Source organism: Drosophila persimilis, unplaced genomic scaffold (assembly GCF_003286085.1).
Source record: "Drosophila persimilis strain 14011-0111.01,24,50 unplaced genomic scaffold, DperRS2 tig00000000-arrow-pilon, whole genome shotgun sequence".
In the NCBI taxonomy this organism is placed as follows: domain Eukaryota; kingdom Metazoa; phylum Arthropoda; class Insecta; order Diptera; family Drosophilidae; genus Drosophila; species Drosophila persimilis.
In genome coordinates, this window is record NW_020825288.1 from 12,971,724 (window position 1) to 12,986,364 (window position 14,641).

General features: G+C 48.2%; 2 protein-coding genes across 3 annotated transcripts in view; one reads left to right on the forward strand and one right to left on the reverse strand.

Moving 5' to 3' along the window:
• The window catches only part of LOC6587461 (cGMP-specific 3',5'-cyclic phosphodiesterase), a 41,024-nt gene that overhangs the window by 24,119 nt on the left and 2,264 nt on the right, over nucleotides 1-14,641 (forward strand). For both annotated transcript variants that reach the window (XM_026993496.1, XM_026993500.1), the window contains 11 exons: nucleotides 3,424-4,664; nucleotides 8,504-8,771; nucleotides 9,922-10,167; nucleotides 10,239-10,504; nucleotides 12,169-12,258; nucleotides 12,325-12,615; nucleotides 12,675-12,918; nucleotides 12,982-13,073; nucleotides 13,139-13,462; nucleotides 14,223-14,376; nucleotides 14,434-14,593. In XM_026993496.1, the coding sequence (XP_026849297.1) occupies nucleotides 3,924-4,664; nucleotides 8,504-8,771; nucleotides 9,922-10,167; nucleotides 10,239-10,504; nucleotides 12,169-12,258; nucleotides 12,325-12,615; nucleotides 12,675-12,918; nucleotides 12,982-13,073; nucleotides 13,139-13,462; nucleotides 14,223-14,376; nucleotides 14,434-14,593 (2,876 nt within the window). In that variant the 5' untranslated portion in view covers nucleotides 3,424-3,923. The remainder of the gene's footprint in view (nucleotides 1-3,423; nucleotides 4,665-8,503; nucleotides 8,772-9,921; nucleotides 10,168-10,238; nucleotides 10,505-12,168; nucleotides 12,259-12,324; nucleotides 12,616-12,674; nucleotides 12,919-12,981; nucleotides 13,074-13,138; nucleotides 13,463-14,222; nucleotides 14,377-14,433; nucleotides 14,594-14,641) is intronic.
• On the reverse strand, nucleotides 13,471-14,213 carry LOC113566701 (putative uncharacterized protein DDB_G0271974). Its single transcript, XM_026993505.1, has one exon. The coding sequence runs from the start codon at nucleotides 13,907-13,909 to the stop codon at nucleotides 13,505-13,507; it is 405 nt and encodes a 134-aa protein (XP_026849306.1). The 5' UTR covers nucleotides 13,910-14,213; the 3' UTR covers nucleotides 13,471-13,504.

Genomic DNA, 14,641 nt, shown 5'->3' on the forward strand with positions numbered 1-14,641 from the left:
GCGAGTAAACGGCTAATGACGTGGCGCCTTCATCGCTCCTGCCACGGACACGAACACTCTGTGTGTGGTGCACTTTAATTAAAAATAACTGTGGCTGCAGAATGCAGAATTACGCACACAGTTTTTAATTAGGAGAAATATGAGTAGAGCTCCCCCCTCCCTCTCTCGCTCTCTCTCGCTCTCTGATTGCAGCTTTAAATAAATAATTATTTATCATTTTAATTCGAGTATCGGCCAATGTAGACATTTTCGCTAATTAGTTTGTTGAGCGCGGTGCGTCGGATGCTTCTACGTTTTATCCTTAATGGAGTCCTCTGCTGGATCAGATAATGGGATATCTGTTTATCCTATTCGCCCACTCAAGCCTCCACTCAGACCCCCACTCAACCCCCATCGCTTCGAGAGCACTCACACACACATACGAGTATATTGGCATCCCGCATGGGGCTAGGCTTTCCTCCATTTTGTATGCCACGATGGACGCGATTTCCGCTGCTCATTTCCGGTTTGATGTGCGTGACCTGCTGCACGGAAAGGCATACATGCCCGGCCCCGCCCCCGCCCCCGCCACCGCCCCCGCCCGCGCACACTAATTACTGCTGTCTGTATCGGGGAACCGTCTATCTACTCTGCTCTACCGGCCCTCAATGGAAATTATGCAAATGTTGACTTGGCTGACGGACAGGCATTGTCCTGACCAAGGGTGGGGGGGGGGGGCGTGATGGTGGGATATGCGCTTTTGTGGCAGCTAAACGCTTTGGCAAATGCATCATTTGCATGGCTTTAATTGCATCTAATTGTTTGCATTTTAGCGAGAGGCAGAGAGTTATATGCATTGTGCATGAGGTTGTGAGAAATCCCACATGGCACGGCATCCACAGCCGCAGCCACGCGATTACTTTCTGGTATGCTGGAGTCATGTACTCCTGCACGTACTCGCACTCGCACTCGCACTCGCATTCACATTCACATTCGTGCAATTTCCGGCCAAGTCGGTCATGAATTATGCAAGAAATCGCAGTCTACTTTGTTGATGAAAGAAATTTTAGCTGTTTTTTCTGATGGTGAGCCTGCTAATAGAATTTTAATGATGCTTTGATGTTCATTAAGGAGGCTGCTGATTCAATCAGAGTACACAAGTAAGAACCGTGTATTGGAGTACTCTGAATTACATTTATAGTTGATTGAAGTACATTAATGTGGTCTCTTTGAGTGCCTAATCCTGCAGGAGGAGTCGTAAAATGGCTCCCACATTCGTTAATGTTTTTCCCAGTTGGTTTCCCCTCGAATCCTCTAAAGTAACAGCCCTTTAAAGGGGATATTCCGGGTCTATGAATATGTATAGAATGTAAATTCTTCTTCTGATCGTCATCTATTATCATGTACCCTTCATCTCGACTGTACTCCCAGTACGCCCGATTCCATGGCAATCTCTTTAGTATCCTCGCATTGGCTTTAAAATTTATCGAGTTAATTCTACTGCATAATTCCTGTCTCTCAACTAAGCTGATAATCCCAGTTGTTTCGAGTTTCCAACTTAATTTTCGATTTATGGCAGTCAAAAGTGCAGCCCCCTTGGCCGCCTTTGGCCCCTTTCGACGACGGGCTATAAAAATAAAAAATTTGTTAACCAAAGTGCGCATTAAACTCTTAATCTTTAGTGTTGACATTAAATTTACAATAGCAACTAAGCGAAGTTGCAAGAGAACCAGGGAACAGGGGCCAAGGACCAGGGCCAGCCACACCCACAGACGCCCACAAAATGCGGGCGCGAACAAAGTAGTATCTACACACACACACACACAGAGACAGAGTGAGAGAGGGAGAGAAGAGTTCAGGAATTTATTACCCAATTTGAAATTGCAAACGAGTGCGTGATAAAGTCCTGGGATGTTGGGTGCTGCCTTTTGCCTTTTGCCTTTTGCCGTCATGGTTGTTGCTCTTAGTCTTGTGTTTTATTCAAAACGCCATTGTTTATGCCAGGAAGTGGGAGGGGCAGAGCAGAGCAAACAAGTGCAGGTTGCATGCAACGTCAGTGGCGGTCAAGGTGCCCAAGCAAACAAAGGACAATGTCAGGACACCGTCAGAATAGCCAAGCCAAAGACCTGCAAAGAAACGATATAATCTACTGACCCGACAATGGGATACCCGGTGATTAGTGGGGGGGATATGGGTTCCTAAAAACTAAATGTTCCTTAAGAAGGAGGTGGGACTCTTTCCAGGACGAAAAGGCTTGAATCAGGGAACCTTTTTCCACCATTCTTGCTGTATATTTGAATGTTTTTTTCTTGATGATGCCCAGGAAACGTGACGGCGCTCGCTCTAATGCTCATATTCTCCGCGATTTGGCGACTATATCTACCTGCTGATCACATTAGCACGAGCACAGCATACCCAGCAATACGGGGGTATAATAAACCGGACTGGCATGTTAAGAGCAAAACTGTTGGCACACTTTGGAGCTGGCTTATGACTGGAGGACTTGGAGGACGGGATTGGGGATGGCAATCTTAATGGCTCGACGCTAGTGCTGGTGCTGGAGCTATTGCTATTGCCAGTGCCAGTCAATGCTGCTGAAGGTGCGGGTGGAAGCTGCAGCATGCGGCACGTGGCAAATGCCGAAAGTGATTCCATGCAAATGTCGAGGGCCATTTCAATGCAAATGCGCATGAATGGCAACGTTGTTTCACTCGCAGGATCCCCGCACCTCACCGCATTTTCATTTTAAATATTTTCCGCTCTACCCTGCTCGGAAAACGTGAATGCAGTCGTGGCTCCCGATTCCCATTTGCATTTGACGTCAGCAGGAATCCGCCTCACCTTTGCCGCAGGCTTTCCTTCCACCCACTTGCCCCCTCTGCACCCCCGCCTCGTTGGGTGTTGCGGGGTCATAAATTTGTGTCCCATTCAAAGATTTAAATATATTTCCATTCCGCATTTTGGGTCGAGATTTTCAAGAGATTCAACGAATTTATTGCTCCGCAAATAAATTCTATTCGAAAGAGTTTTGGGAATTGAAAGAGCAGCTTAAGTCTATAGAAACCTAAAGAGAGGGCTCTCCAGATTGAACAATGGATGTTTATTGCATATCCGAGCGCCTGAAGGTCTCTGAAAATTGTCATCATTTCATTAGTAATCCCAGCATGGAACCCCCTGCAAAACTTTCACCCAAGACATTAATTTTTAAGCAGCTGATAGGAGATTCCCCCGACGTTAATGGCTGGGGGTTGAGGGCTGAGGGCCACGCCCAGGCCATCTAGAATTTCGCAGCGATTCCCCTAATAGCAGCCGGCCATTAGACTCAAGTGGCAATGCGGCAATGTGGCAAAGTTGCGTCTAAACTTTCCATTCTGTTCCATTTGACTAGCAACTACTTAATCCGCCATCAAATACTAACTTTTTCTCGTGTTCTCTTCCTTGCAGGCTGGAAATCGCAGACTGGAGGCAGTCTCTGGGGGCGAACGAGGATTAACTTCTTCTCTGCAGGAGCGAGGAGAGTATTGTTTAAGGCCATCAGAAGACAAACAAAGGGCCACGGCCACCCAGAGGACAAAGGGCTGGGGCAAACGTGCATGAAGTGAAATCTGGAGGCTAACCAGGCGATGAGACGAGTGGTCCATCAATTACCCCCAGCCAGCGCCCACCTGCCCCGAGTTGTCCATTAAAACTGAAGAAGGATTGGAGGAGTTGAGGAGTGGAGGAGTGGAGGACACAACAGGTTGCCTTGGGGGTCACATAAATCCCGCCACTGAGTTGAGCCTGAACCCCGAGCCACATAAGTGGGCGACAAGTACGTGACTTAATCAGCACACGCAGCAGGAGCCTCCCGGAGCAGCCAGCCAGGAGCAGCTGAGGAGCAGCCACAGGAGCCCACGCGGCTGCACGCTAACGAGGCGACATCCTGGCCATTTCGCAATGATTTCATGCACGAGCTCGGCACCCGTCAAAGACCACTGAGCAGCAGCAGCAGCAGCAGCAGCAGCAGCAACATGACAGATGTGTCAGCGGCAGCTGGCGGCGCCACAGCTCCGGCGGAGACCGCCGCCACGTCGTCGTCGGCGTCCAAACCGCTGACCAATGGCGCCAACAAGACATCAACGGCAATGGCAGCGCCAACGACAACGCCAACAACAGCTGCCACCGCAGCAGGAGCGGCGGAGGCAGGAGCTATCGCCTCGGTGGCCGGCATAAGCAATCAGGTCAAGTTGGAGCACCACCACCGCCAGAGCAATAACAATCGGCCAGTGGCCCCGTACCCGCCCGTGCCCGCTGCCAAGCCCAAGCCCACTCCCACTCCCACAGCCGAAAGCAAATTCAAGTCTACATCCCGCGAGGTAGACGTCGCCTTGAGGCCAACACCTGCGAGGAGTTCCACCATCAGTCCCGGCGTCAGCATTCACACCCAAACGATACAGCAGGAGAGTAGCAGCGCCAAGCCGGGGATGTCCTCGTCCTCGTCCTCCGCCCAGCAGGATGTCGATGAGGTGGCGCGTCTGTTCGAAGAGAAGCCGGAGGCCTTCGAGAAATGGCTGACGGAGCGGGCACCGCCCGAGGCTCTCAGCCGCCTGCAGGAGTTCATCGAAAGCCGGAAACCGCTGAAACGGCCTTCGGTCACCTCGGATCTCTTCCAGCAATGGATGTCCGCCTCGCCCACAGTGCAGCAGGTGAGTGGTGCAGGGTTTATTCAATAAATGGGATGGCCCTGAGAGAGGAAGAGGTATACTTTAAGGACGATGTTAGTTGGCATTGATTAGAGCGTATTACTTCGGGATTGGCGATTGGGGCGATTCCAGTAAGCCAGCGGTTGAGGAAGAAATGCAATCTTTTAGCCAAGATTTAGTTCTGATCCACGCACCAGCTTGGCCGGATGCCCAAGCAAGATTTAAATGAAAGTTGTCTTAGCACTTGTTCCACTGCAAATTAGTTTTCGTAGCCAGAACGAATCGGATTGCTGTTCCACTCCCCCACTCCCCCTCCTCTCCTCATGCTCCTCTCTGCCCTTCGCTTCTGGCCATCTCATTCATTGGAGCTATCAGAGCCATCTCCTTCCTCAAACCAAAATGTTAGCAAGTGCAAATGCAGAGCCAAGTGGCAATGGAAATGGCAATGGCAATTGCAGTCCGCCCAAGCACTCAACTATCTCGCAGATACACATCCACTGTGATGTCTGTTGCTGCTGCTTCTGCTTTGTATGTGTGTGTGTGGGTGGGTGGGGTGATGTATCTGTGTGAGGTTGTTTTATTTGCCACGATTTCGACTCTGCCTCCCCCTTCGCCCCCCACCGTTTCGCTGTCTCTGCCTCTGTTTATATTTGTATTTGTTTTGTTGTACTTTTGGCACTGGATTTCCGCTTTTATTTAACTTTTGTTCGCTTTTTGCAGAGCGAATTAACTAAATTGATATTTTCACAAATTTTCCTTTGGCTTCTGCTTGTCTTGTCTCTGTCTTTCCGTCTCTCTGTTTGTGTGTCTGCGTGTGAAAAGCGCTAATTGGAAAAACTCACTCGCACACATCCCTCGTACCAAGGAGGAGGCACTGATTGGGACAGGTTCAGGACTTTCCACTTTGTTCCACTTCATGGCTTCCTGCTTTTATTTAATTCAACATTGAACATTAAGTTACACATACGCCACGTTGCCCCTCCTCTACTGCAGGCTTCTCCTCCGAACCCTCCCCCCAAGAAAATCGACAGTTAAAAAGCATTCGAAATATTTTTATGGTTTATATATTGACAGCATCCGCCGCCCCACAGGTCCCTCGAACGCGGGCGCATTGCCAGTGTCAAGTATTTTTCAATTAAATTTTATTCGATATGTTCCACAACAGCTGCAACAGAAAGGAGGAAAATAAAACGAAAGGCGGTTGAAAATATGAGAGCTCGCAATATTCGAAAAGGGTTTCAGTTGCTGAAGGGAATTTCAAGGCTGTCTTAAGGATAGTAGTGTGTTCTCTTGCTAAGAGATGAATTAGAAGAGTTTTAACTCCGAAATATCTTTACCTAGGGGAATCTTCCATGCCATTCTTAGCCCACAGATAACTTAGCGTCGATTGTGCAATTGAACAATCGTTCTTGGAATACCAATGAGTCGTTCATTGATTGCTAATCCACATATTATACTTCCCAGATCAATAAACTCCTTTCGCCACTCTTAAGCGCCTCCCTGTGACCGTTTTTACCTACACAAATAGGTGTACAGCAGGGAGTCAATCACTTGTTATTCGTTATACTTGTTTGCTGCTTTGATTGCTCGTGCTAATGGCTATCAGATAAGTGCTTGAACTCGAACTCAAGCACTCAATTGAACTCCTTTGACCCGTGCCAACTGCCGCTTAGCCGCACTCATGCATTGCGTATGACCTGAGTCGCCCTGAGTTGGCGGGAGTCCTTTTCAATGCTCATTTCTCTGGAACATCGAACAAAATTATGAACGATCTCTTGCCTCTGTCTTGCCTACGACATCGAGTGCTGGGCTGCCTGCCTATTGACTGCAGCTGGCTGCACAGAAACAAAAACCAACAGAAGCGCAAGAAGAGGACTTCAGCACTCACCTGCCACTTGTGAAATCAAAACTATAAGGTACTTGTACCACGTGCCATGGGAAAGCTCTCTTATAGATGTGTGTGTGTGTGTTTTTGTTTCGTGAAGGGGAAAACTAGGCCAGGCCAAAGTCAACTGCCAAGTGTCCTGTGTCTTGTGCAACAAAGCCCACCTTTGAGCCCTTTCGCCGATTGTTGGAGCTTTGCGAGTGCAATTTTTTCCCATTCTCCCCCCACTCCTGCCTCGTTAGCTGGTGAATAGCAGGTAAACCCCTGTTTTTTCTTGTCGATATTGTCAATTTATTTAAGTGCTGTTACGCAATGCCAGCTGCAGTCCCTGGCCAGGATATTGCCAGCCATAGTCCATACAGAGACGGAATAATCCCCATTAAAATTCATTCCGATTTAATGCTTTCCCCTTCCTGCTGGCCAAAAAAGGACAACGAAGGAGCGAACTTTTTCCGATTTTATTGTCTTTTCTGGGGAAACACAAATGAATACGAGTACAACTCAAATTTATTGGCATTGGCAGAATTTCAAATGTACTTAACATGAAAGAGCATGTTTTTATTTGACTTTGGTTTTAATTTTTCCGAGTTTTATTCAAAGAATTTGCATTGTTTTTCTTGTGTGTTTTCAACTTTCAATTCCATGCAAACAAAGTGAAGATTATTAAGCGCTTTCCGCTCGGTTTTCCTCTTCTTTTTCTTTGGACTTTCTTGCTCATCTCCGAGGAGGCTGCTTCGCCTGCTTCAGACACTCTTTCAAGGCGAGTTTTAATCGCATTTAATCGTTTAATTACTTGCTCAAGGATCTTTAACTTGTTTTTTACTCAAGTGGTTTTCGCGTTAAACCTCCCTAGTTCAACTAGGGAAAATGTGGAAGGAAAAGTTGAATGGAAAGCAAGTGCGAACAGCAAAGATTAAATTTCCTATTTGTGGAGGTCTTGTTGCAGTTTGAAGGTATTTTCATAGGGAAATCAATATTTCGGCTATTAAACTAGACTCAAACTCTTGAGCAACAGCCTTCTACCTGACTATCACCTAGTAGAAAAGCACATTTCTCCTGCCCCAGAGTCCACAGACACTTGGGAAAATATTCCGCCTACCTTTCATGGTCATCCAGGCCACAAGTCAAAAGAAATACATAACTACGTTAAATTAACCAATAAGCCAAATTATAAATAATAGGTACATTCGAGTTCATTCAAATTTAAACGTACAATTATCGATATTCTGGCAGTGGCACGTGGAAATGTTTGTAGAACGAGCAACAGAAGCGAAAACAACAAATTGCTTTAATTTGTCAGTGGAAAATGATAGGGAAGGAGGTGCAGTGCGAGGTACATTGGGACTGGTACTGCCATATGATAGGAGGAGGTGGCAGGAACTTATATACAGAGGGATTATGGAATGGGATGTGGCCGTGGATTGGTACACGGCACGCAATATTCCCAGTTCTTGGGTTAATTGGCCGCTCGCACGCAGGTCCCGGCCCGAAGTTGGAGTCCATTTTCGGTATTCAATTACCACGTTGTTGCTGCCAAGAGCTCCACGCTCTGGCCAAGAGGCAGGGACTGCCAACTGCTGCTAATAGACACCCTTTGAACCGGACCAAGTTCATTTCCAGGAAGAGCAGGAGCCGTTGCCCGGGTTAAATGGCCAGCAATCGAATTGGAAAGGGAAGTATAGGAAAAGGAACAGTATATAATTAAATATTTAAAGCGACTTGTGTCTGGCCGAGTAATACGAGTAATAATGCCAGCTGATAAAGCTATTTATAAGAGAACTAATTAAATAGCGGAATTATACCACTTCCATCCTGCCGAACCCTGTCGAACCCTGTCGAACCCTGCCGAACAGCAGAACAGCACAGCAGCAGCAATTCAATTATTTCCCAGGCATGTCCTCTGTGCTCTGGACCAGAGTCTATGCCTTTCATTAATGTTTATGGTCTGTCCTTGCAGAAATCGCCGAGGAGCCTGTCGAACTCGTCGGCCTCCTCCACGCTGCCGGAATGCCGCCGCCATTTGATGGACCTGGACGAGGGCGAGCTGTTCATGGAGCTGATTCGCGACGTGGCCAATGAGCTGGACATCGATGTGCTCTGCCACAAGATATTGGTGAACGTGGGGCTGCTCACCCATGCGGATCGCGGCTCCCTCTTCCTGGCCAAGGGCACGCCCCACAACAAGTATCTGGTGGCCAAGCTCTTCGATGTAACACAAAAGACAGGTGAGTGATTCGCCCGTCTCTGAATCTGTGAATTGGAAATGCAATGCCTCCCTTTTCCAATTGCCAATTTTGTTGTCCTGAGTGGTGGGCGTGGACACAGGTAATCCCGCTTTAATTAAGGCGAACAATGCACAAAGGAGGGCACTGCGGAATCGGAAATATAATCCGAACAGAGTGCACGAGGAATGCCACTGATGGAGGAGGAGCTCGTGCTGAAAACTAATCAAGATGGGATCGTATGGCAATTGCCCAACATTGCCAACTCAATCTGTTTAAATATTCATTAATTAACTTTCATTCGGGGATCGGTTCGGGGACCTCTTGCCAGAGGCCCACCCACTGGATGATTATAAATTGTCACTCATTAGCGTCCAGGCCGAATAATTTCTGGGGCAACGGCGAACGCATTAGCAAAATTAAGGCCCAAACGGAAGGGCATTAAAAGTTTTTGGCAGAACCAGAGTCATAAAGCCGAAAACGTCGCCATCAAATGAGAAATAGATGCTGCTAGCACAAACACACACACAGATACGCACAGATACTCACAGTTATTCATATAGAAATGCGTTACATTCGTAATGAATCTTTGGCCCAGAGCCGTGAGTAAAAGCCACCGCTTCCGCTACATAATTCAGTGGGGAAAATGCGAAAAAGATTAGACCTGGCAGCAGCCAGCACCCACCCAACAGATACGTATCCACAAGGTTATCCCCGACACAAAGATACTTTCATGCGAGTGTACGGTATGTGTGGGGCACTGCGATTATGATTTGGGGGCCGGCACTCATGCAAATTCACATTTGACTTTTTGGTGCTCAGATTTTTCGGGGGAAGCAGCTCTTGGTGTGTTTTATTTATTATTTTCACATTTTCTTGGAAGGGAGGGCCCAGCTCCCACCGTTCACTGTTCGCATGGCAGAGGGAATATTTTGCCTATAAATTTAATATTTATTTAGATGCTTGCCAGCCAGCTTTATCGGGCCCTAAATACGGTCTGCTTCGAATGAACTCATTGTGGGCTCTGCCTTTGCCCCTGTCTACATTAACAGTGGGATAATGCTCGTATCTATAAAATATTAAGTGTATCCAGAGCTGCGGCTCTTGCTTTTCCCCATTGATTTGGCTTCATTTGAATCCCGTCTGATTGCAGCACTCAAGGATGCCGTGACGCGTGCCAGTGCCGAGGAGATTATCATTCCCTTCGGCATTGGCATTGCCGGAATGGTGGCCCAGACAAAGCAGATGATTAACATCAAGGAGGCCTACAAGGATGCCCGATTCAATTGCGAAATCGATCTGAAGACCGGCTACAAAACGAACGCCATCCTCTGCATGCCCATCTGCAATTACGAGGGCGACATCATAGGCGTTGCCCAAATTATCAACAAAACGAATGGTAAGCCCCTCCATACCTTCCATACCCAGTGATTATGAATCATGGTTTGGACTGCTCTATCCTTTTCTTAGGGTGCATGGAATTCGACGAGCACGATGTGGAGATCTTCCGCCGGTATCTGACTTTCTGCGGCATTGGCATACAGAACGCCCAGCTCTTCGAGATGTCCGTCCAGGAGTACAGGCGCAACCAAATCCTCCTTAATCTGGCCCGCAGCATATTCGAGGAGCAGAACAATCTCGAGTGCCTGGTCACCAAAATCATGACAGAGGCCCGCGAACTCCTCAACTGCGAGCGCTGCTCCGTGTTCCTCGTGGACCTCGACTGCTGCGAGGCGGTGAGTCGTGGTGTGGGTCTGGTCCCGGGACTCGGGACTCGGGTATCGGGTATCGGGATTCGATTTGTATGGATTCCGGGGAATTTCAAATTAATTTACTGCCATTTTTCATCCGCCCACCTTTAATTGAGGATCGCCCTTTGCGTGGCAACTCGGCTGTGGTCGGTCCGCGTCCACGACACTGTCCGCAGCGTGTCCGTGGCGGGGTCCCTGTCTGTGTCACGCTGTCAGTTTCATTAAAATTGTTTAAACGCCACCGCGTCGGCCATTTTGTTTGTATTTGTCAACTTTTTGTCGGTGGGCGTCATTGGCAGGGCAGGGCACCCCAAGGAAATTAAAATGTGCAATTTACATTATGCTACTTGGGGACACGACTCTCAGTGGGGTCTGGGGTGGGGTGGGGTGGGGTGGTGCTGTTGTTTCGCAATGAACAAGTGTCAGGAATTACGTGGAATTGTGACAGCTCCTCCGGAACAGAACCCGCGGAGAGATGGGAAATTATCCTCGAGGCGGGGCAATTTTCATTACGGCGAAAATTTTCGTTGATTGCCAGCTATTATTTGGTGCTGTCTTGCAGCATTATTTGATGCTGCTCAGTCGCGTTGAATTGTAAATAAATCAACCAAATAATATGCATGGGGCACAACGAGTCTTTAAATTAAACTCAAAGCAAAGAAGGAGGTTCTATAAGTAGGAGTACATCAGGGACTATTCAAAATATCTGCGGCTATAAACTAACCAAAAGTTATTTTCGCAAACCACTCATGAATATTTAATGTGCTCCAATGAGTCCTTATTTGCATTTCACAAAATCATGAGCAAATAAATATTATAATATTTATTTATCGAATTGTGTACAATATGGCCTGGAGCTGCGATGTGTTTTGGATGCTTTTGGATGGAATTTAATTAATAAACAATAATTGGACTGTTGCCTCCATGTGTGCACCTTTTACCTGGGAGACCATGCGTGATGCCAATTTTAAAGGAAGAGGCATTCAACTTTTACGGACACTCCCCCAGGCGGAATGAAAGGAGAGACATTTTACTTGCCCAACTTAATGAACGGATGAATATCGTTAGATTGCATTCTGTCAGGGGCGTGCTACATTAATTTATGGCCTGCCAGCGAAGGGCAACGAAGGCCATAAATGGTCAATTGTTTGACCTTTTCATAAGCCACACAAAAGCCACACGATTCACAGTGGAATTGTTATTAATTTAATCAGATTTAGCCGATTGTGCGTGGGGCATTGCAATCAGCCAAATGAAATGCCGATGATTACAATAATTGTTTAATTTTGGGAAAATTCCAACGCAAAATTAGTCATTATCTGTTGACGACTGATAATGAAAGTGCATAATGCTCAATTTATTAGACCATAAGGCTAAACAGGGCCCGAGGGGGCAGAGCGGAGCGGAGGGCAGTGCATAAGCTGCCACTGAAAACTATGCTGACATGCCCGTCATGTGCAACATGTCAGCTTAATTATGCGCACTCTTGAGGGCCACTCTTCCACGTGGGGTGGAGCAGGACTCTGGCCGGGTGGCAGGCGGGAGGGAATGCAATTTATCAACAAGTTTGCCGCTTGGGGGTGACCGTTACGAGCTCCATTAGTGGCAGCCACTTAATGTCCACGCCCTGTCCTTGCTGTCCCTTGCAGAGCCATTTGGAGAAGATAATTGAGAAGCCCAATCAGCCGGAGCAGCGCCCCACTCGCGCCATCATGCCCGGCGACAGCTTCGACGAGAAGGTAAGCCCCACTTCTGACTCCTATGGCGGCATCCGATTCTGATTGGAATCTCAATCCCCTCTGCAGCAGAAAATGCGCAACCGCTTCACGGTGCTGTTCGAGCTCGGCGGGGAGTACCAGGCGGCCAGTGTGTCCCGGCCCTCGAAGACCGAGCTGAGCACCTCGACCCTGGCACAGATTGCCCAGTTCGTGGCCACCACCGGGCAGACGGTCAACATATGCGATGTCCACGAGTGGGTGCGGGACCACAACCAGATACGGGCCGAGAGCGAGATCGATAGCACCCAGGCCATACTCTGCATGCCGATTGTGAATGCCCAGAAAATTGTGATTGGTGTGGCCCAGCTGATCAACAAGGTAAGAGATAGGCCTCTGGATTGAAGGAAGCTTGGCTCTTGCAATCTCCTTTCCCCCAGGCCAATGGCGTACCTTTTACCGAATCGGATGCCTCCATTTTCGAGGCCTTCGCCATATTCTGCGGCTTGGGCATCCACAACACCCAGATGTACGAGAACGCCTGCAAGCTGATGGCCAAGCAGAAGGTGGCTCTGGAGTGTTTGAGCTACCATGCCACAGCCAGCCAGGATCAGACCGAGAAGCTCACCCAAGATGCCATTGCCGAGGCAGAGTCCTACAATCTGTACAGTTTCACATTTACGGGTAAGCCGAATCTCTTGGAATCTACACTCTTTCCCAAACGTTCCTAAACCATTTCCATTTAAGACTTTGAACTGGTGGACGATGACACCTGTCGGGCCGTGCTGCGGATGTTTTTGCAGTGCAATCTGGTCTCCCAGTTCCAGATACCCTACGATGTATGTATAGGAAGATACACTATTCTAGCATAAAGAGCTTTAAACTATGGTTCATCGCTTCCTAGGTCCTCTGTCGTTGGGTCCTGAGTGTCCGCAAGAACTATCGTCCTGTAAAGTATCACAACTGGCGGCACGCTCTCAACGTGGCTCAGACCATGTTCGCCATGCTTAAAACTGGCAAAATGGAGCGCTTCATGACGGATCTGGAAATACTGGGCCTGCTGGTGGCCTGCCTGTGCCATGACCTCGACCATCGAGGCACCAATAACGCCTTTCAGACAAAGACCGAGTCCCCGCTGGCCATTCTCTACACGACCAGCACGATGGAGCACCATCACTTCGATCAGTGCGTGATGATCCTCAACTCCGAGGGAAACAACATATTCCAGGTAAGTTTCAAAAGTTTAATGGAGATTTTTGCCCATCATAACCTAGCCACGGACAACGCGGACTTTCTTGCTTTTGGCCCGAAGATTCCTACGGTTCGATCTACTGCCCTTCCGAGCATTCACGCGTGCCTTGCGACCACTCGTGCGGCCACTCCTGGAGCTGGATGTGCTGGAGCTGCCAGATCCGAGTCGTATCTTCCTCTTGACGGTGTACTTGAGATTGGTGACGCGAACAATCTTCTTGCCACCTCCCGAGGATGAGGAGGAGGAGGATGAGGTCGAGGATTCCGTTGTGCTTGTAGTCGCCTCCGTGGTGGTGGTGGTGGCGGTCGCCGCATCCGTTGTGCTTAAGGCAGAGCTCGATGTCGAGGTTGAGCTGTCTGCAGCGTTCACTTGGGACACATAAATCACCAAAGCCAGGCCGAAAAGAGCTAGAGACAACTTCATCTTGGATATTTCAACTGTGAAATGATATACCCTCTGCTCCGACAATGTTCCTTTTATACTGTCCAATTGGGGGAAATGGTTCTATGGAAACTTTGGTTCATTCGAAACCTTCGCATCGACAAACATAGCAGGGAAAAAAACCTTACATATGGACAAAAGAATAATGTTCACCTTGATCCAAATGGTCTGGGCTTTTAGCCCCACACGAGTCTGTACATAATGTCGTCATTGCTCCAAGTGTTTTGCTATCTAATCTAAACATAGAATAGTAGCTATTTCTGAAGCTTACTTTCTTTCACTTACTGTTTCGTAGGCCTTGTCGCCGGAAGACTATCGCTCCGTTATGAAGACTGTGGAGAGCGCCATCCTATCCACCGACCTGGCCATGTACTTCAAGAAGCGCAATGCCTTCCTGGAGCTGGTCGAGAATGGGGAATTTGATTGGCAGGGCGAGGAAAAGAAGGATTGTATGTACCACTTTCGACTGTAGTCATATCCAAATGGATAATGGAATCTATTTTTAGTGCTGTGCGGCATGATGATGACTGCCTGCGATGTCAGTGCCATAGCCAAGCCGTGGGAGGTGCAGCATAAGGTGGCCAAGCTGGTGGCCGATGAGTTCTTCGACCAGGGTGATCTCGAGAAGCTGCAGCTAAACACCCAGCCAGTGGCCATGATGGATAGGTGATTGGGCGTAGCCTGACATCCAAGAGAAACTAGAGCTAATAATGT